General features: G+C 40.7%; 1 protein-coding gene across 1 annotated transcript; it reads left to right on the plus strand.

Moving 5' to 3' along the window:
- The first annotated feature begins 1,075 nt into the window (after positions 1-1,075).
- ATP12A (ATPase H+/K+ transporting non-gastric alpha2 subunit) lies at positions 1,076-19,931 on the plus strand. The gene is made up of 23 exons (XM_086626788.1): positions 1,076-1,160; positions 1,913-2,109; positions 3,580-3,639; positions 4,525-4,728; positions 5,315-5,428; positions 5,584-5,718; positions 6,249-6,366; positions 7,025-7,293; positions 8,122-8,320; positions 8,815-8,924; positions 9,669-9,803; positions 10,082-10,274; positions 10,761-10,936; positions 11,966-12,102; positions 12,805-12,955; positions 15,007-15,175; positions 15,880-16,034; positions 16,652-16,775; positions 17,096-17,241; positions 17,852-17,985; positions 18,864-18,965; positions 19,621-19,712; positions 19,903-19,931. Exons 1-23 carry the CDS (start codon positions 1,076-1,078, stop codon positions 19,929-19,931), a joined length of 3,234 nt encoding a protein of 1,077 aa, XP_086482914.1.
- The last annotated feature ends 1,158 nt before the right edge of the window (positions 19,932-21,089 follow it).

The following is a 21,089-nucleotide window of genomic DNA, read 5'->3' on the forward strand; positions in this document are numbered from 1 at the left end:
AGGTGAGTACACTGTTCACGGTATTGCTACTACTTCATATGTACTTCTTCTTAAGAACAAGCATTAATTTAAGTTTTAATATGCATGTATATTACAAATATGAGCTAAGTGAAAAATGGAACTAATACCAGACACTGTTGGGCATCCAGTGTAATGACTAACATTTTCTCTGTAGATGGGTATGCACTCTAATCCTAAAAAGCAAAGAGATCAGATTGGATGGGGCAGAATTCTAGGTCTGGCTAGTTTCATAATCAACAGTTTCATGAACACTATCCGTTTTGCAAATCCCCAAATCTGAGATTTTATGAAAATTTGCAGGTTAAAAGGTTAAATATAGATCACGCATAGAAGTGATCAACAGATTTTACTGACTTCATTAATTTTCTGTATTAAGTTCTGACAATAGATAGCTGTTTTCTTTCTCTCCTAGTCTCTTTGCTTCATGGGCATTTGAAAAGCTTAACAGATTTTTGAGTGAGATAGCTAGGAGGATGTAAAGGAGGAAGGTGATGGAAAAATCCCAATAGATAAACCAGATTGTGAATCTTCGGCAAGGTAGAAAAAATAGAACTTGTTGTAACAGACATGTCCTTTATCTGGGATATGTATCATCAAGCAAATTCAAGTGCTTTAGGAAATGGATTTCAGATTTTTAACTTCCCAATTACTCACCAGCTCTTAGCTTTTGCCTTACTCCAGATACAATGTCAAGACTTAAACACTCCTCTAGTTAAAGGGTATCTGAGGATAAGATGCCACTTCCGAGTTCAGAATAGTATTAAGTAACAAGATGTCCCAAATCCTCTTTTTTTCCTTGTTGTTTCCATTACTTGAACTCTCTGGTTTAGTCTGTATGTAATTAAGATGTCTACTCTCAGCTCATCTGAAGTATTAGCTCTGTAGGACTCCAAACGTTGGCAAATGCCCTGCGAGTGTGTATGTACTCATTAGACAGACAGCAGCAGCAACAGCCTACAAGCTCATCTGTCGAGCTAGTAAAGCACACCATCAGATAAGACCCAGCATGACTCTCACGAAGCTCTGATGGTTAATCTCCAAGGAAGTCTCTGAAATGGGGTCAACCAATAGTTCTTCCAAAGCACGGCATGTAGTTTACAAGATAATTAGGATCCGGAATGTTATGATTATAGAAGCTGGTAAATGAGCAACACAGGAAGTTTGCCCTTCAGACTACAGTACTAACTTAAAGTTAGGAAACAGCACCCCCCCCCAAGCTAACAATAAACAAAACACATTGTCAGAGGTTTGGCAGCTTCCCTAGGTTAACAGTTTCCTGTACCTGGTACTAGATTGGCAAAAATGAATGAAGAGTTTGCTAACTCCTTGTCAGTTCTGAGCTCTAGGTGAAAAGGAACACCTTGTTTCTCCTTGGCTACCAGTATGGTGTTTGCCTCCATTTCTCATTACATGATCGAGTGTAAATATGTAAATACAAACATATAAACGTTAATTTTAATTTAAAAAGGAAAGTAACACTTGAAGTCATGTATCTAAAAAGCTCCAGGAACAGACAAGTTCTTGATGAGTATTTTTCCTTCTCCTTTCCTTTTAAAACTCTTTTGCTTTTACATGGATCTTTTCCTTGGAGCTGATGAATGACTTAATGGTTTTCACTAGCAACGCTGAGATCCTGGGGCTGTATTCCTACACTTTATGTTAGACCATAAACTACTAGAAGTGTTGCACTTCTCTCAAAGAATCGCCATAATTTTACATCTGCTGAAGACTTGACCGTGATTGCTGTAATCCATGCTGGAGAGATCTCAGGATAAGACAGGAACCAGCACTCTAAGTTGGCAGGAGAAAGTAGCAATTTGTAGCTTATCTAAAAAGAGCAGATTTGTCACAGTTTGACTTGTTTGTGGTAATTTTTACTGCTTCCTTCAAGTCCCAGCAGATGTTCATGACAACGTCAAAAACTTATTTCTTTTACAGAAAAAGTCAGATGTTTACTCGATTGAGATCTATGGGACCAAAGATCTAGAAAAAACAGAGGTAGGAGGAGATGAAGAGGAGAAGTACAAAGACTTGAAAGGCAACAAGAAAAAAAAGAAGACGGAAGACCTCAAGAAAGAACTGGACCTGGTGAGTGTTGATAAATTCCCATTACACCTGAAAGGACAGCCTCTATCCACTGTCTGAATGAAGTCCAGTGAAGGGGAGAGAAATGCCAGTGCACGATTATTTTAACAGAAGACACACTGCACAGAAAATCCTAACATAGGGAAGGATTTGCTTCCTCGTGCGCCAGAAAAAAGTTGTGCAGGATTAATACCTATAATGAAAGAATGATTCTGGCTTAATTAAGCGACCTGTGGTACAGAACATTATCTCCCCAAAAAGGAGTTATTCCCCAGATGGAACAACTGTAGCCGGTATTTTTGGTGAAGTGTCACTTGCACAGTCAACCAGGAAACAGAGGGAAAGGCAGAAGCACAACATTTTGCTTACGAGATTCCTAGTAGATCTAAACGTATGCCTCTGCTTTAAGCACAGATTTTTTCCCAAAACTAACTGCACTGTACTTCAAGGACAGCGCATTAAGCTCAAGAAGCCTGTGTTTTACTTCTGGCTTGCTACTGACCTGCTGGCTGATCTTGGAAAAGTTGCTTCCTCTCTAGTTGTTTCAGTTTCCCAATCTGAAAAATGAAGGTAATTATACTGACCTCTTTTCTGAACTGCTTTGAGAGCAACTCAAAGGAGAGGCTATTTATTAGCGAGATGGTAATTCAAAGGCGATGAAAGTCCAAAACGAGCCGTCAGTTTACCCATCATGTTTCCAAGATCTGGCCAGTACTAGCTAAATAATTCTCAATGTATCTTATCTTTGCCACCAGAGGATGTAACATTACTCTCATGTTTCTAAAGAGAAACCAAAGCACAGACAAGTTCTTTGACTCATCCCAGTACCAATGAATCATTCTGTGAAAACAATCGTGAGATCTCTCAAATTCTTGGCTTCTAAATCTCAGTTCGGCACAAGATATAATTAGGTCAATGATACCACAGAGGTGTCACTGCAGGGAAAGGAGAAGAGCTTCGAGATTTCCTTTTCCCACACCCTTTTTAACTGTGGATATAACCTGCTGCTGCTTTCTACAAGACTGTGGCGAATAATTTCACATACCTTGCCTTGTCAATCAAGTGCAGATTGTTGTCACACATATTCTGACACCACACCCTTTCTTCTTGCAATGTATTGCCTATGGGACTGAAAGCTCGAGTCCTCTAGTGTGTAAAGAGGAACTATTCATCTAAAGGAAGCACAGACATTTGTGGCGAGCAGTATCAGCATGAAAACACCATTCTGTTCTTGTGACAGATTTGCTGGAGGAGGGAGCTATTTACAAAAGTACTCTAAAAATCCAAAGAAAATACCATCTTCCAGTGGAAGATATTTTGCTTATCAATATTCATGAAAGTGGGATGTCATCCTAGCAACTGGATCCATGGTCCCAGATCCAGGCAGTTTGAACATTCTCCAGATCCTGAAATAAAATTTTCAACAGCTTGACATTCTGCTTACTACTATTTTCACTTTCTTTTGGGATCCAGGATGACCACAAACTCAGCACTTCAGAACTGGAGGAAAAGTACGGGACGAGCATCAACAAAGTAAGTCCATAGGGCACCATTAAGAAACTGCCTGAATCAGTTGCCTTACTTTGCCTCTGGCTTACCCAAAGCTTCCTAGAAGCTGTAAGAAAATATTGAAATCAACAGACTCATACATAGATGTATGTGTGGATGCATGCACGAGTATGATGCACCAACTCCCAACAAAGCCTAAACCAGCAAGTCAACGTGCAGCACTGACCTGGATTTGAACTGGAGTTTCTCTCAAGTCTGATCTATTGTTCTGAAATCAAAATCCCTGCCAAAAACGTGACCTGAAAGTTTGTACCAGGACCTCAGCTTTTATAAAGTTTTTATCTGGTATTTTGATTTCACTACAATTCATTTTTCACTGGCACAGTCTCTAACAATTTATAGCAAGAGAGTGCTCTGGAAAAGGTGTTATCTTGAAGGAAACACTAAATTTGAGAAACTATACACCTGAGTCACTTTGACACCTAACATTCAAATATCAAAGTATTGCAATATGGCCAGAGTACAGAAAAGAATTTCAAGAAACTCATAAACTACAAATGTCTTGGTGGAAATGCAGAAACAGCAGCAAAGGAACTGATGTTTGTTTCTGCCCAGCTTTCCAAACAGTACCAGTATACTTGACAGATAACAGACAGAATGAAAACCCTTAATGGACACAGTCCCAAATTCAATGCTCCAGTAAAGAAATACCTGTTTTTTCACAGCAGGTAACTATTAGTAGCCACTCTGAAATCAGAAGGTTTGGAAATCAAAGATGCAGGTTACCGCAGCTGATCTGCGACACAAACATTTAAGGAAAAACAGCAATTTTGTGAATTTGTTCTGAGTTGAGATAAAAATCTTTTTTTTCCTGTGACTTCATTTTAAACACGTCATTTACTTTTGCAGGGTCTCTCCAGTGCAAGAGCAGCAGAGATTTTGGCTCGCGATGGTCCCAACTCACTCACTCCTCCCAAAGCCACTCCTGAAATTGTTAAGTTCCTCAAGCAGATGGTGGGAGGGTTTTCCATCCTCTTATGGATAGGAGCTGTCTTCTCCTGGATTTCATTTGGCATTCAGCTTTCCCAGGGAGCTGAATCAGCCTTTGACAATGTAAGTAGTTGAATAACTACAAAGTGAGGATTTGACCCTTTGACAATCTAAGTATTTTAAATACTCCTTCACAGTTATTCAGTAGCTACAAGGAGGCCTTTTATTCTTTCAAGACTCTCCCTCTACTACTGAACATTTCTCATAAATGCTCAAATACCTGACGTAACATTTCTGTCTAAGAGTGCCTATCCAAAGGTTTTATAACCACTACCCATAATCATAATACTTGAGTATTCATAAGAGCAATACTAAAGTCCACAAAGGACTCTGGAGTCTTTGACTGATTCCCTTACGAGTTACACTCTGCTAGGAATATAATTTGTTCGAGTTTGTGTCAGGTATAGTTTAGAGAAGACTTTAAGAGAGATGGGAAACTTGCTATTAAAAGCCCTTTTCATACTCAAAAAGCTTTACCTGATCATTAGCTTGGCAAAACTTGAAAGTTCTTTTCTGAAAGTGTCTTTTAACCTGACCAATACCTCATTTTAAGAGTCTCCTGAAACAATATAGAACTATGATTTATTCTAGCAGAGGAATTACTGAGCCCTGGATTTAAATTAACTGGATTATGTCTTTTACTGATTAGCTCTACCTTGGAGTAGTCCTGGCCCTGGTGGTCATCCTCACTGGTATCTTCGCTTACTATCAAGAAGCTAAAAGCACAAACATCATGGCTAGCTTCAGTAAAATGATTCCACAGGTAAGAATAAACAATGCCTTTCATGTGAGAAACAAGTTCATTCTAATAACGCACCTCAAAACGACACAAGCACAATAAGCCCAACTTGAACGTACCTCTTGGTAGGAGGTTTAGAGGATCGCACAATCCTAATTTTTGTCACACGTGTTTTTCAGCAAGCTCTTGTCATCAGAGATGCAGAAAAGAAGGAACTGCCAGCAGACCAGCTGGTGGTTGGAGACATCGTGGAAATAAAGGGTGGAGATAGGATCCCAGCGGACATTCGTCTGATCTTTACTCAGGGCTGTAAGGTAAACAGTACTTTGAAGAGCACGGGGAAAGAGGAAAAATGTGGTTTCGAGACTTTTATTACCTGTAAAGAATTCATGCACACCCCATGAGTTATTAGAGCTTTATTAGACATAATCTAATTAAATCATGGAGTGCAGAAGCTATACTGTGATGCTCAGCTCATGTAGGACTAACATCTCCACTCCCTGAACATCAAAAGAAGCCATTAGGTCAATACCATGCTCTTTACCAGGACAGAGGCAGAAATACCAATACAGCATTAAGAGTTTCCACAGACCTGGAGGCAGATCTTCAAACCATGTCTTCTTTCAGGCTGCTACTGAAAATCGCACCAACAGACCCAAAGCATTGACTGAACTGAATTCCCACAGAAATAGATTGTCTCAGGGACAACGGCAACTCTCTGGGGAAAAGGCATTGAGAGATTATGGTCGTGTCACCGACTGTTAAATGTGCTGCCCTGCCTTCTGGGCTGGACATAACTGCTTATTACTAACTTTAATACGGGTATGTCTCCATTTCATTAAAGGTGGACAATTCTTCACTCACAGGGGAATCGGAACCACAGTCTCGTTCCTGTGACTTCACCCACGAGAACCCCTTGGAGACCAGGAACATTGCATTCTACTCCACCACCTGTGTGGAAGGTGTGTACAGACAGAAGGGCCTCCAGAAATGGCACCTGTACAGGGTACTGCATAATACTGCTAACCCATTTTAAGCAACCCTGCTTCAAGGAGTTCCAGAAAGGTTTAATTGCTCACAAGAAACTATTGTACCAAGCACACCAAAATAAAGCCTTAAGCACTGGGCTGGTCACACTTAGCATCAACCAGGCAGACATTTAACACCTAGCCTGGTTATGGCTGCAACAATCAATTAATTGCAGTTTCCTTGTGGTCTTTCCATCACAATCTTTAGGAATGTCAAGTTGCAGATGCCTCTAAGTACTTGTGGATGCTTCTGTGTAAGGGCTCTGCACGCATAAAGGTGGTGTTCCTATTCTCAACACTAAAAGGTGTGTGTGTCATACCTGATGGACTACCTGCTACGAGACTGAACAGTGCACAGGACAGCACCACATTCCTACTGCAATGCAATCAAAAAAGACTCTAATTAATGAAAATAGCTTACATCCTTCATTCTCTTCACCGACAGAGCGATAAGATTTCTAAGGGGAAAAATGTAATTCTGGAGTGAAGTCTCAGTCACGTTAAGGCTGAGAAGGGTCATTGCCAATCAGTACTGGGTACAGAAGACAGGAGCAGTCTTTCCTGGAGCCGACAGTCTTTTCTTTCTTTGTAGGCACTGCTACTGGCATTGTAATCAACACTGGCGATCGCACTATCATCGGAAGGATTGCCTCTCTTGCATCGGGAGTAGGAAACGAGAAAACACCCATTGCTATTGAGATAGAACATTTTGTCTACCTAGTGGCAGGAGTGGCCATTTCCATCGGGGTTCTCTTCTTCATTATATCTGTTTCTATGCGATACAAGATTCTGGACTCCATCATCTTTCTCATTGGCATCATTGTGGCAAACGTGCCAGAGGGACTGCTAGCCACAGTAACAGTAAGTCTGTGTTTGAATTCACCAGTTGCCACTGTAGTTCTTCAGTTGTTACCACAATTCATCGCTCCTAAGTTCATTAGAGTGCTACACTAACCACTGAAGAACAGATTAAGTCACTTGGCTGAGCTGAATTTGAAATAGGGGTGTGTTTTTTTTCCATGAAACTGAAAGGACAAACATTTTATTTGGGAATTCTGGCATAACTGAGCAATTAATCTTAAAAGCTTCAGCACAATAATCCAGTTTGAAATAAGGTTCTTCAAGTACTGTTCTTCCTCAATTGCTAACCAGTAGAACGATGTGACTCATTTCCCCACAACCTGTTCCTGTTTGGAAATGAGAATATTGTACCCTAAAAGTCACATGAAAATTCCACTTACTAACACACATAAAGCATCACTACAAGCTCTGGCTGAGCAGCAGCTGTTAACTCTAAAGCACACCAACAATGAAAAACCAGCAGCTCCGCAATAACGAAGAGAATAATTTCAGGACTCATTAAGTTGGTGATTAGGAGCTCCCTCCCATTGTAGGTTCTTCCACCTAAAACAGCCTCATAACTGATAGGACATTCTTTCTTCTGTCAGCAGGAAAGCAGGTTCCTCACAGCAGCAAATGTACTTGTGCTAGTTACAGCCAAACCTCTGACCTTAATAATGCTATTAAAAAGGAAAAAAAACCCAACGCACTGCAGTTTACCAAAAGATACATGTTTAAAAATATTCTCTTCCCCAAAAAAATAAACACCAAAAACCTGACAGATGTAACTTCATTGCATCATTCTGTAACTGTATCTCACTGTGAGCTGAACTTCTTTACTTCTGCCAGGTGAGTCTGTCTCTGACGGCCAAGCGGATGGCAAAGAAGAACTGTTTGGTGAAGAACCTGGAAGCTGTAGAAACACTGGGTTCTACCTCCATCATCTGTTCCGACAAGACAGGGACCCTCACGCAAAACAGGATGACTGTTGCCCACCTCTGGTTTGATAATCAGATCTACTCAGCTGACACCAGTGAAGATCAAACAAGTAAACAGGGCAATGGGGGATCTGGGAAAGGGCAACTACTGGGATCAAACCTGTGGTGTTTCACACCCACTGGCTGTCAAAATGACATCAATAGGAATATCTTTTGAGAGCTAAACCAGACATATTTTCCGTCCACATAGAAATGTAGTGTGCAACAGGAAAGTCCCTTCTTAGCCATGCAGAGAGGTGAAATAAAGAACTAATATTTGAACTCCACTCACGGAAAGTAAGTGTGGAGGAGGTTCTAATCCAGATCCTTTTGCCATCAGTGAACTTAGTAGGTAAATAAATAGAGAAATATCATCTAAGCAACTCTGCCAGAACTGCTAACTGACAAATGTAAAAGTTTGTGTCTAATAGTTTTTCTGTAACAGAACCACTCAGAAGAGCAATTTTCTTCTGCAAATAATTCAATTCTGTTGTTTCAAACTTAAGCTTCTACTTGCATCACATAATATGCTAAGGGATGTAATATTTACTTTGCTTCCTCTCAGCCCAGCCTTTTGATCAAAGTTCTCCATCGTGGACAGCACTATCAAAAATTGTAACTCTCTGCAACCGGGCGGAATTCAGACCAGGACAGGAGAATCTCCCAATAATGAAGGTACTGCCTACTTCACATCAGCTTATTTCTCTTCCTCTGAAAGAACAATACACATTAAGTTGTTGTGTTTGGCTCTACGAATCTCCTTCATTTTACCACAGCAATCTCCTAAATTACTATTTATAGTAGCATTACTGCTATACACTTGCAAAAAGTTTAAGACAGGGAAAAAACCCCACAAAGTCAAGAGCAACTGTCCCTATAAGGAAAAAGACAATTCAGTTAGCAAGAATTTCTACATTATTAATTACAACACTGTTAATTTAATATATCAAGATAGAAAAGTTAAACATGCCTTAATTAGTATCTTTGCACACGACTGTTGAAGGTAGTAAATTCTGGTGACCAGATACTAGAACAAATCTCTGATTTCTACTGTTTACTCCATCAATGCCTTCCTCAAAGTCACTTGATTTTTGTGCACCAGTTAGCTCACCCATACATGCCTGCTGCTACCCTAGAACTGCATTACAAAGCTTCCACACAGATCTGAAAGCGATCACAAATCTTGCGCTTTCGCAGAATCAAGTGCTAATTAAATATCTCTACTGCAGCTTAGCTCTAGCAGCAAGTGCAAAACAGACATCCCAAATTTTTACTGTAATAATTTTCCAGGACAACCTGGATGTAGCAATGTAGATTCATTGCTGCTTAAACGTGCAACATGTTATAGAACCATGCAAGCTCTCCTGAGGGAAGTGCAGAAGTACACATGCTAAAAACTTTCTTCTTTTGTTCATGCAGAGAGTTGTGGTAGGTGATGCCTCTGAAACAGCTCTGCTGAAATTTGCAGAAGTCATTGTGGGTGATGTAATGAATATCAGAGCACAGAACAAGAAAGTGGCTGAAATTCCTTTCAACTCTACCAACAAATTCCAGGTGTGTTTCATTTGTGGAAATTATACCAGACTGTTTCCGACTTAAACCATTTCTATCACTGGGTCTAATGCAACTATTTGTGAACGCCAAGTCTTAATGGGGTAATTCAGTGACAGAGGAAATCTGAGCTACAATAAACACAGCTCACTGCGTTTTATGGAATGTATGATATCCTCATGGAAAAGAAGAAACATTACTTCCATGCAAAGTGATCAAAACTAGAAACAAACGAGGATCATGTATGCTCTTTCAAATAATTTCATATTTGTGGCATACAGCTTTCCATTCACGAGACTGATGACCCCAACGACAAACGCTTTCTGCTCGTGATGAAGGGCGCCCCGGAGAGGATTTTAGAGAGATGTAGCACCATCATGATCAACGGCAAAGAAGAACCACTGGACAGTGAAAAGGCAGAAGCTTTCCAAACAGCATACATGGAGCTGGGGGGCATGGGAGAGAGAGTGCTGGGTGAGTCCAACTAGAGGGACTATCAGGGAACTGCAGTGTAAAATGAGGTTTTAAATCTTGGTACAATCCAGTGTGCGTGGCCTTCATTCCTTTGGCAGTGGAGGAAAAAAAGGAAAGTGTACAGCCTCCTAAGTAGAGTGTTAAAACCACACTGATGTGCTGTAAGCTCTGCGTGGCAGGGATGCCCTTACTGCTCTGTATCGATGTTGATCTGCCACACTGCACAGCCAAAAAAACCCATAAGTAATCCACAAAGGAAAACACTCTTCCCTGCTGGCAGTATCCAAGCTTTGCCACATGAAACACTGATCTACATGAACTTTGATGTGAAGGTTACAATGGCAGGTTAAAAAGTCCTCCCTGAAAAGCTAATGGTTAAATGCACTGCAGTTCTATGGAGAAGAGCAAATCCTGATACTACATAGCAAGCTCATCTCTTTCTCCCACTATTTCATGTATGTTGCATCAACCTATGTTTCTTTTCAGGTTTCTGTCATTTGTACCTGCCTGAAAATGAGTTTCCAGACACCTATCCATTTGACACGGATTCCATGAACTTCCCAACCTCCAACCTGTGCTTTGTTGGGCTCCTATCTATGATTGACCCACCTCGTTCCACAGTGCCAGACGCTGTCTCGAAGTGTCGCAGTGCTGGGATAAAGGTAGGGATTTTACAATGAAAAACACAGTGATTCAACAGAAGGACTCATAAGAATATAACTTTTAAGATCTTCCACCACATTGTCATTAAGCATCTTTCTAATGACAACTACCAAAAATCTAAACATTTGTTAAAACCATTCTACGATTGTAACTTAAAGAAACTACTTGAAGACCCTGAGAGGCAGAACAGTTTAATTAACATGGGAATCAGACTATAGGGAGTGCACAGAACCCTAAAACTGGAAAATGTGGAAAAGCTCAGATACTGTCTCATTAGATCCATTTCTAGAATATAGAAACCATGCCAGCTGGAATTACTTGCTGGTAAGCAGTGTAAGGTAACAGAAACAATTGTTGAGAAGGCATTAGGACACAGGGCTACACCTGTTATGAACTTCTACGCATAGGAATCACTAATTTCCTAACTGTTCAAACTGAATCTGAAGCAGTAATTCTCCTGATTTCACTCCCAGGGGACCCACAAATAAACTTTTAGCTCTAGATGGAGAGGCAATGTAGCTAAAGAAAGGAAAATCAGTATTTGGAATTACTGATCTCAGATGAGATGAATCCCAAGTCCCAACCCTGATGAAATTTTCTGTAGTCTGAAGACAGATCTGGCAACTTTTCTTCAAGAAAACACTGTCTTATCTGTCAGGACACCTCAGTCAGAAGAATGCATTTTAAGATGCAACATTCTAAAGAACTGTCACCTTTGAGTATACCTAATCTAAATGCTTATATAAAGGCTTCTTTATTCTGCATTATTCTAACTTTGCTGCCTGTGACAAGTTCTCCCTTTACAGCCCTGATAAAACAGTGCCAATAACAAGAGGTAGAGACCAGATGTCAATACAGAGCTAATTAAGTAACTGCCATAATCTGTCATTGTTGTGTACATAGCACAGATTTCCAAGTTCAGCTTCCAAACTGCTTCCTGGTCTACGACAGCAGCTATTTCACCTTATCTCACTCCAGCCATTGCATACGCATTTGTCACTCACGCTGAATGCTTGTCCCTTCCTCAGGTTATCATGGTCACTGGCGATCACCCAATCACGGCCAAGGCCATTGCCAAGAGCGTGGGCATCATTTCAGCCACCAGCGAGACCGTGGAAGATATTGCTAAGCGCCTCAACATTCCTGTTGAGCAAGTCAATAGACGGTGAGAGCAAAGAGTAGCGGGGATACCTGTAGGTTCATTTGCTGAAAGCTATGCCTTCTTGCTCCACAATGCTCTTATAGCCTGTTTCCACACCACAGCTCCTTTTTGCTTTTCTCTTTCTTGACACCTTCCCAGCCATTGTGTCCATCCAATGCGTCACCTCTACTTAAATAACTATGCGTCCAGCTCAGTGGCTCTCATCTTCACTGGCACTTGGAAAAAACCTGGCAAATTGCACTTTGCAGATCACGCTGGGCTTTGCTGTCACTGCCCATTTGACAAAACACACACACACAAAAAGCCACCTTCAGAATCGCACGACCTAAGGATGATCGTTCATCCACTAAACGTGGAAAAAATAGCATCCTAAGAGAAAGATAAAAGCTCTTCACAGAAAAGATGTCTTCCTCCTTCACTGTCCCACCCTCCCACTCAGAATCCTCTTTGAACTGCATTTTCTGCTGTTATGTCTGCTCAGGAGGAAGCTTCAATTACTCCCCTCTGTATCCAGGTAACTGCAATTCACGGTGCATTTCTACAGTGGCTTTCATTCAACACCTGCTAATTAACAACTAAGGCTTCTGAAATTAACTCAATTTGCTGCTTTCCTTACTATCAAGCCGCATACATTCTATGAGTGCGCTATTTTTATCTAAGCCTTTTGATTTGAAAATTTACCCAGCTTTCCCATGGCTCTTACAGAGAAGCTACAGCAGCAGTGGTTAATGGGATGGAGCTGAAGGATATGAGCTTGCAGCAGCTGGATGAAATCTTGTGTAACCACTCAGAGATAGTCTTTGCTCGGACATCCCCCCAACAGAAACTGATTATAGTTGAAGGCTGCCAAAGGCAGGTAAGAGGCGTAAAAGGTTAGACATAGACATGGATATAGGGCATTCCTGAGGCCGTAGCTTTCCAAGATATCATCCCCGAGCTGAGAGGGTGGAAGCCAATTTCCGATGCTCTCTAAGCTCTGTTTATACTCTTTTCACTGTGCAAGAACATTATCTAACAGATTGTCACAAACACTGTCTGGACAGAATCCAAGCTACTCAAATTCCTGTTACAGACTCGGAACTTCTATTGACAAATGAGCTTTTCCTAAGTTTGATTGACTTGGAGCTGTACCGAGAGTTTATCTTTTGCATGTAATTCTGAGAACCTGCTGCTATGCTGCACATAAAGCCTCCCAGGCAGAGACTGTACACTGTTTGGGAAAGAGCCTTCTCCCAGGAATTCTTAAAACCCAGATAAAAGCAACGTGTTTACCGCATCCTCTCATCTTATCTCTTGTGGTCGTTTAGAGCTATGCACTTCCCGCCCACAGGAATGTTTAAAAGCAAAATAAGGTATGAATCCCATAAAATGTCAATGATTTATCTAGGAGCAAGTCTTATCTATGTTACTTTAAAATACTGTAAAGCAACCCACAGAAAGCAGGATTTAAAGATGGTTTGTCCCATCCATGGGCAATATTATGTAAAGGAGCACAGAGTGCAGCCAGTGCAAGAGGCAGAAGGGAAAGAAATTACATGCACAGAGCTCTGAAAAAGACGCAAACTGTCATCAAAAGATTCTCTCCTCAGATATGATGTCTTGCAAGGAGATACTGTGAATTGAAAGCCACACTACTGCTGTGCCTTAACTTTGCAGGGGAGTTGATGTGGCACAAGACATTACTTTATTTTTGTAGTTATGCCAGAGCTAAGCTTTCCAATCAGCATTATTGGCTCTTCAGGTTCAAGCCTAAACTGCTTTCAGGAGCGGGGAAAAAAAAAAAAAAAAAAAAAAAAAAAATCAATTTTGTCTCTTTTTTATTTTCTTTTTGAATGGCCTTTGGCAGATAGAGGGTAAATGTGTTCTGCACTGCTTAGAGATCCACATTCCTAGTACATTTGGCTCTTTAAAGGATGAAGAGGAACACCCTCCTCCCCTCCCTCAACTCAAGCCAGCCAGTCCACATGCTATGTTTAGTACTTAGAGCTTATAAGCCCTTCTGTACATCACATTATTTATAGGTAGTGACATTGTGCTAAATCCCCACAGGGACAGGACGTTCAGCATTTGTATTAATCAGTTTGTCAGGCTTTTTCCCACTCAGAACACTGCATTGCTATCAAGCTATGAACTTCTGCATCAACCAGAACAGGACCTTAAGCTGCAGGAGATGGTTGCATTGGAAGATAACAAAGAAGGCGACTTGAATAACCAGAGTTTTCCATCTTTTGGATTACTAGTACAATCTAGCATAGACTGGCAATGACCAGAAGCTGTTGGGAGAGGATGAGAATGGTCTCTAACTGAACAGTTACATAATTTACAATTGAGATGAAAACTGACTGATTCTGTAAGCACTTCACAAAAAAAAAAAAAACAAGGACAGAACATGCTGTGTCAACTGAATCTCCCACAGATGACAGAGTTGAGCCTGACTCTGCTCAGACAGGGATAGACCATACACATATAGACAGATGTCTAAATTTTTAAGCCCCTTTACATTCCACAGATAGAAATGATCTGATTAATTTCATTTTCAGTGCATCTAATTTAGATGTCTACTCTTTAGGACGTAGTAAATCATATCCCTGAATTTCCCGTTTCTCTCTGCTACAAAGGGAGTCTAGGCGATGAACTCGGGTTCAGACATCTATCACACAGAAGTCTGAGATTCACGGAATTCTGTGATTCTGCGACACACATGAGATTCTGAGACACACAGAAGCGTGTCCGATCACTGGCTATGTTTGATGTGGGTACAAGGAAGATTCAGAAGGTCACAACAGCATCTTTCTTCTAGAGATTTAAAGGCAGGGAATGTGCTGAGAACAGACTGTCCTTAGGGGAAGATAGCAGCATCTAAAAAACCCTCAAAAACCCTCATCTGGATCCTTTTGTGTGTTCCAGGGAGCAGTTGTTGCCGTGACTGGAGATGGAGTCAATGACTCCCCGGCTCTTAAAAAAGCAGATATTGGAATTGCTATGGGTATTGCTGGTTCTGACGCAGCTAAAAATGCAGCTGATATGGTACTGCTGGATGATAACTTTGCTTCTATTGTCACAGGAGTGGAGGAAGGTAAAAATAACATTGTTATCCATTTTCTTAGCTGAAAGCTGCTGACAGCCACACAGCAGTGGCAGGTCCTCCTGATGCTTCCCTCCTGCACTCACCTCCTCTTTTTTCCTTTCTGGATTTGGAAATGTGATTTTGATATTTGGAAAAACTGGGAATTAATTCCATTTATAGACACACAACAAACAGACAATAAGGAAATCATCCCCCTCTCTCACACATAGCATCAGTCTGCTATCACTGCTTGTTCAAGCTCCAGATGAAAGCACTTCACATCTTGTTCCTATGCAGTTGTCAGCCTCACAAAGACACACATTTTCTCTACATTTTTGCTGTTACTTGCTCACACATCACCTTCATCTGCTCCACCTACGACAGTAACACGCATTCTACTCTTCTTTCACCGTAAAGAGCTTGTAGTTTCCATTAAAACTACAGCATATTGTGGAACAGGACTTTTTCCTCAATCTTTCTCATTGAAAGAGATTTTTTTTTTTATTATTTTCACTTGAATTTTCAGAAGGCTCTAAGGAAAGGTAGGTTAGTAGTTTAAAAAAAACCCAAAACAACTCAAAATGCATGAGGAAACTATGATGAAAGTAGACATAAGCAGTAAATGTTTTCACTTCATTTAGTTAAAAAGAACTGTTTTTCTGGAAAACACTGTCGACAATTAGCTTTTACAGAAGTGTTTCCTTTTCTTCCAGGCCGCCTGATCTTTGACAACCTAAAGAAAACAATTGCCTACACCCTGACTAAGAACATTGCTGAGCTCTGTCCCTTTCTCATCTACATTATTGCCAGCATTCCAATGCCCATTGGCACTATCACCATCCTATTCATTGACCTGGGCACAGACATTGTAAGTTGAGGTCTTTTAAGTTATTTTCTGCTGAAATAGCATGACAAGTGGGAGAGGCTGGGTGCAAAGGGACATGCAGAACACTTGAAGATTTAGTTGCCTTACCCTGCAGCTGAATAACAAGCTAGTGAAAGAGCAGAGAGCTAGATTAAAAGCAGCCAGGTATAGAGAAAGAGTAGGAAAAAAAAACTGCAGAGGGGAAGCGAAAAGAAAAGACATCTGATCCATGTTGACAAGCAAATCTCAGCAGTGTGCAAAATAACAGTGTGTTTCAATCAAGAGATCACACAGATTGCTGCAGTTACTACAGGGGATGAATACCAGACATTTCCTCAGAGCCCAGACCAAGGGATCTGAAAGATCCTTTAATGTTTTCAGTATCCTCTAGCCCTTTGTGTTGTCATATGATCATCAGACCTATGAAACAGTTCCAGACTTCCCTCAGATCCTTTATACATGTCAAGAGAATGCTACATAGATCCTTCTTGCATTTGCTCTGTGTATACAGAAAAGGCAATACGTCAAAAGAACCCCTTGAGAACTGAAACTTTTCTGCTAAGTCTCTGAGAAGCAGAAAACGTCGCCACCAAGACTCTGACGGTTTATTTCTGTTGCAGATCCCCTCTGTTGCACTAGCCTACGAAAAAGCTGAAAGCGATATTATGAACAGGAGACCTCGTAACAAAAAGAAGGACAGGCTGGTGAATGAGCAGCTCGCTGTGTACTCCTATCTGCAGATCGGTAGGTTGGCCTGTTCCCTGGAACACTGTCTTGAACTAGCAAACCAAGACAGAGTCAAGTTGATTAATTTTTTAGAAAAGAAGGAGCTGAAACTCAACTCCTTCCTCTGCCTTCCTAGGCAAGCTTACTAACTCCCTTCTGTTGCTCATTATTCAACAAAACAACAGGTTTTTACCTACAGTTAGAGTACTAAGAGCTCTAAAACTACTTTTAGACTAACAGCAAGTTTTGTGCCAAAGGATTAACACTGATATCCAGTATATTTCCCCAGTGCTCCTAAATTTTGCTTCTTCCTCATTTCTACCTCTTTGATTTTCCAGGTATCATCCAGTCAGTGGGAGCCTTTGTAACCTACTTTACTGTGTATGCTGAACAAGGTTTCCTCCCTTCCACGCTGCTTGGTGTGCGAGTCAACTGGGAAAACAATGCCATTAACGACTTTGAGGATTCATATGGACAGCAATGGGTAAACAAGCACTGAAACATCCTTGCACTACCTCTCACTCAACAGTTTCTTAAAAATTCTATACGTTCCTCCAGAACAAAGGATTAGGGAAAGAGAGAGAGTCAAATGTAAAAATAATGAATTTTCATCTAAGGGTCCCTCAGGATAGACTCTTTAAAGTTTCCTGCCACTTAACTCTTTCATTCAGACTCCATTCTTTCATCATTCTTCTGCAATTTCCCTTCTTCTGATTCAAAGCCTCTGGAGATGCACCACCTTCTCTGGACTTTACATTTAGACTCATCATAATGTCTCAGCCTTGCATGTGAACAGCACTGCTGTAAAGTACTTTGCAGACCCTCCTCCTTTCGCTCTTCACTCCCCCTCACTCATTCTGCAGGAATCAGCAGACACAAAAGCCATTAATAAATCAATATAAACACCTATTTACACCAAGCTTGTGCTTCAGCCTCATGACTCATCCACAGAAACTAGTGGACTTGTATCTAAATCTGGAATAACTCTGCATTTACCCCTTAGTAACTGAAATCCTACTATCAAGGTTTGCAGTCACTTGCACAAGATATGAGTGTCTGATATAACACTACTTGATTTTTCCTTTGCTTTGCAGACCAAGTATCAGAGGACGTACCTACAGTGGACTGGCTATACTGCCTTTTTTGTCAGCATCACAATTCAGCAAGTTGCTGATTTGATCATCAGGAAAACACGAAGAAATTCCATTTTCCGGCAAGGTCTTTTCAGGTAAGTTTTGCAGATCGACACCTGACACATGAGAGGATAAGTTAGCATACTGCTAATTTTAGAAGAAGGTTAGCTCAGTGATTTAACCAACTCACGTTCAATCTTCGAACAAAGACTAAATCTGGCTTCAAGGAATCACAAATCTCAGACCAACATTTTATTACACTCCCCCCCCATCCCCTTTCCTACTTTATGATAGGGATTTTCTTTAAAGAAAGACATTGTATTGGTTACTCTGAAAATGCATCAGCTTAAAACTAACTCTCCATTCATTAAAATGTTTACTACAAAAAAAAGAAGCTTCCTCTCCAGATTATTTTCTTGAGTTCTTCATGCAGTTATCAATAGATAGCTAATTTGGATTTCTCTGAGATAATCTCAGCCTCTGAGGAGATATCAACTGGTCAAACTCCCTAAGATAGTGCTGGCTGCCCTTTGCAAAACACTCTGCACCCTTCAATCCCACGGGGAGTTAAAACCAGCTATTGATATGGAAGCCACACGTAAAAGCTGGCATTTAGTCAGGGTATTTCTGATAGGAAGGCAAATTGTTTTCCCTTCTTTATCTGCAGGTACAGAGCCTACACCTATGTGTATTTCCCTCTTACGTTTATTTGAGACACAATGTGCACATTCACACTGCAAGTCTGCCTAAAGCTTGCTTTCATCTAGGTATGTCAGGAAGTCCACTAGGAAAGACACATATAAGACAGTGCTTCAGTGTCTGCAGCGCTCATCATCTGCTGCAGACCATGCAAGCGACCTACCCGAGCGCAACCACAACTCTGAAAGTGGCACAGCCTTTGCATTATGCTGTAGCATCAGGTTTGCATGCATGGACAGAGCCACGTAACCTTTCCTCTCTGCTTTTCTTGTAGGAACAAAGTCATCTGGGTGGGTATATTTTCCCAGATAGGAATCGCTCTGATTCTTACCTATGGTCTTGGACACGTTACAGCCCTGAACTTCACACCACTGAGGTGAGTTTTGATGCTAGCATACTTCCCTTGCCCTCTGTATAAACAGGTGTGGACTTAACATTCTCCCATAAACAGACAAACGAGAGCAGGATGCCTATGCAGTACAATTCAAGGATAAGTATTTAACAATATTCATTATGAAGAACAGGGTGGACAATTTCTTGACCAAAAAGGGCATTATTTTCATAGTTTCCACAAAAAAACGCACCACTTACCACTTCGTCTACTAGATTTACTACCGAGGATCAAGAAACCTACTTGTGTAGAACAAACATTTCAGTATTTTTTCCACAATCCTCAATATTTTGGTGAGATTAGACAGCATTTTCTTAATTTTATGCAAGCAACTTGTATTTTAAATATATCACTCTCAGAAACATTCCATTTTTCTGCCATCTTCAGAGACTGTAATGCCACTAGGCAACGTTTCCTCCTGAATACTATCTAGAATAAATTAATGCAGTAATTACTTAAGATTGGGGGGCTTACGTGGACATCACCTTATTTCTAACCATTTCAAAGCTCAACTTCAGGAAGGAAAAGACAAAAAGGCCAGATTCTCTTTTAGTGACATCAAATAGCATAGACAGAGATCTCAGAAATTCAGCTGAGTGGTTAGATGCTTCTGAACAAGAACCTCTTCTGCCACTCCCAGGTTTCAGTACTGGTTTGTGGCTGTACCATTTGCTATCTTGATCTGGGTCTACGATGAAGTTCGCAAGCTGTTTATCAGGAGATACCCAGGAAGTAAGTAATTTTTCTGCATTTACTATTTTAATATAAGGTATCCTTTCCTACCTTTTCACTTGTACACCTACCTTAGCTGCCACTGACAGGTGGACTGCTTAAAAATGGACCGTTTGTTCCCAGTGATTACTTTTCCTTTCTGAGGAAAAAATAACTGATCTTTTTCCCCCTCTCCCTTCTCCTACTGCAGGCTGGTGGGACAAGAACATGTATTATTGAAACAGTCCTTATCACTGGTCTCCTTCCTCCTTGTGGAGAGCTTCATTCCCACCTGACACAGCCTCTGCTGCTTTAACGTCCTCTCTGTGCAATACCGAGCATGAGTTCGCCCCATGAAGGGGTGAAGAAGTTTCATAAATTTCATGAAGAAACAAGGACTTTAGAGGTTGATAAATTACCTCCCACTGTACTGTAAAGCTGACACTTGTCTAGAAATCAAAATGCTACCTATTTTTGTAACAAGCATGGTCTTCCCCTCATTCAAAGATGAACTTGGAGAGCACTCTGAGAGGAAAACATGCATAAAGAAAAAAAAAATACAAAATCCGTATAATCTAAGGCATTAATTTGCACTAAAGGTGGTGTTTGACAATTTTCTTTTTTTGGTGGAACTGAATTCCAAGTCAGTGCATAAAGAGATCTGTGTTACATTACCAAGGGTAAAAATGCTGTATAGGAATAATTTGATAATAAAACTTTTTCCAGAAAACAGTTCTCCATCTTGTTTTCTTATGAAGACTCAGAAAAACTGAGTGGAACAGGAAAGGACCTAACCTCTGCCGGGTCAAAGAGGACATAAGTGCACTCTTGCTTTTTTTGCCTTCATTAACAGACTAACATACTGCAAATACCTGTTCAGTTTTGATAAACGCATGTTGAAAACCAAGGCACAACTGGTCGATCTGAATCCTTTGAGATATCAGATTTAATACTCACTTTCCAAAGGCCTCAATTTCTATGGCAAAATAGACCTTAGTATTCATTAGATAGACACAGTTCAAGTTCTGTTTGAAAACAGGTCTTTAAAACAGTTATTTTAGCAAGAACCAGAGGGTACCACATCTTGTTTCGACAAAGGCTTTACCAACTTTAAAGCAAACAATGCACGTTGATATTTCACATTTAAATACAAATCTAGACAAGCTGGAGAGAGGAAACGGGCAGAAAGAGAACTCTTGTTGCAGCAAACAGCAAGAGGGATTACCCACGAGAAAAAAAAAAAGCAAGAGAACTGAGGGAAGGGAAAAAGAACAGTGTTTTCCAGCCTAAAGCCTGCCTGTTCTCAAAAGTCCACACCCTTACGTGCTAGCAGCTATTTTTGTGAGCCTCCCTCCTGAAAACTCTTCTCCTTAATACCTGGCTGGGTATTACATTGAG

This window comes from Tauraco erythrolophus, chromosome 26 (assembly GCF_009769465.1).
Source record: "Tauraco erythrolophus isolate bTauEry1 chromosome 26, bTauEry1.pri, whole genome shotgun sequence".
NCBI lineage: Eukaryota > Metazoa > Chordata > Aves > Musophagiformes > Musophagidae > Tauraco > Tauraco erythrolophus.

Bases quoted from the DNA above. Each gene is read 5' to 3' on its own strand.
- ATP12A (XM_086626788.1), top strand. From the start codon at position 1,076: ATGGGGTCAACCAATAGTTCTTCCAAAGCACGGCATGTAGTTTACAAG. The intron at 17,242-17,851 runs GTAAACAAGCAC...TTTGCTTTGCAG, and splicing joins ATTCATATGGACAGCAATGG to ACCAAGTATCAGAGGACGTA. The intron at 18,966-19,620 runs GTGAGTTTTGAT...TGCCACTCCCAG, and splicing joins CTGAACTTCACACCACTGAG to GTTTCAGTACTGGTTTGTGG.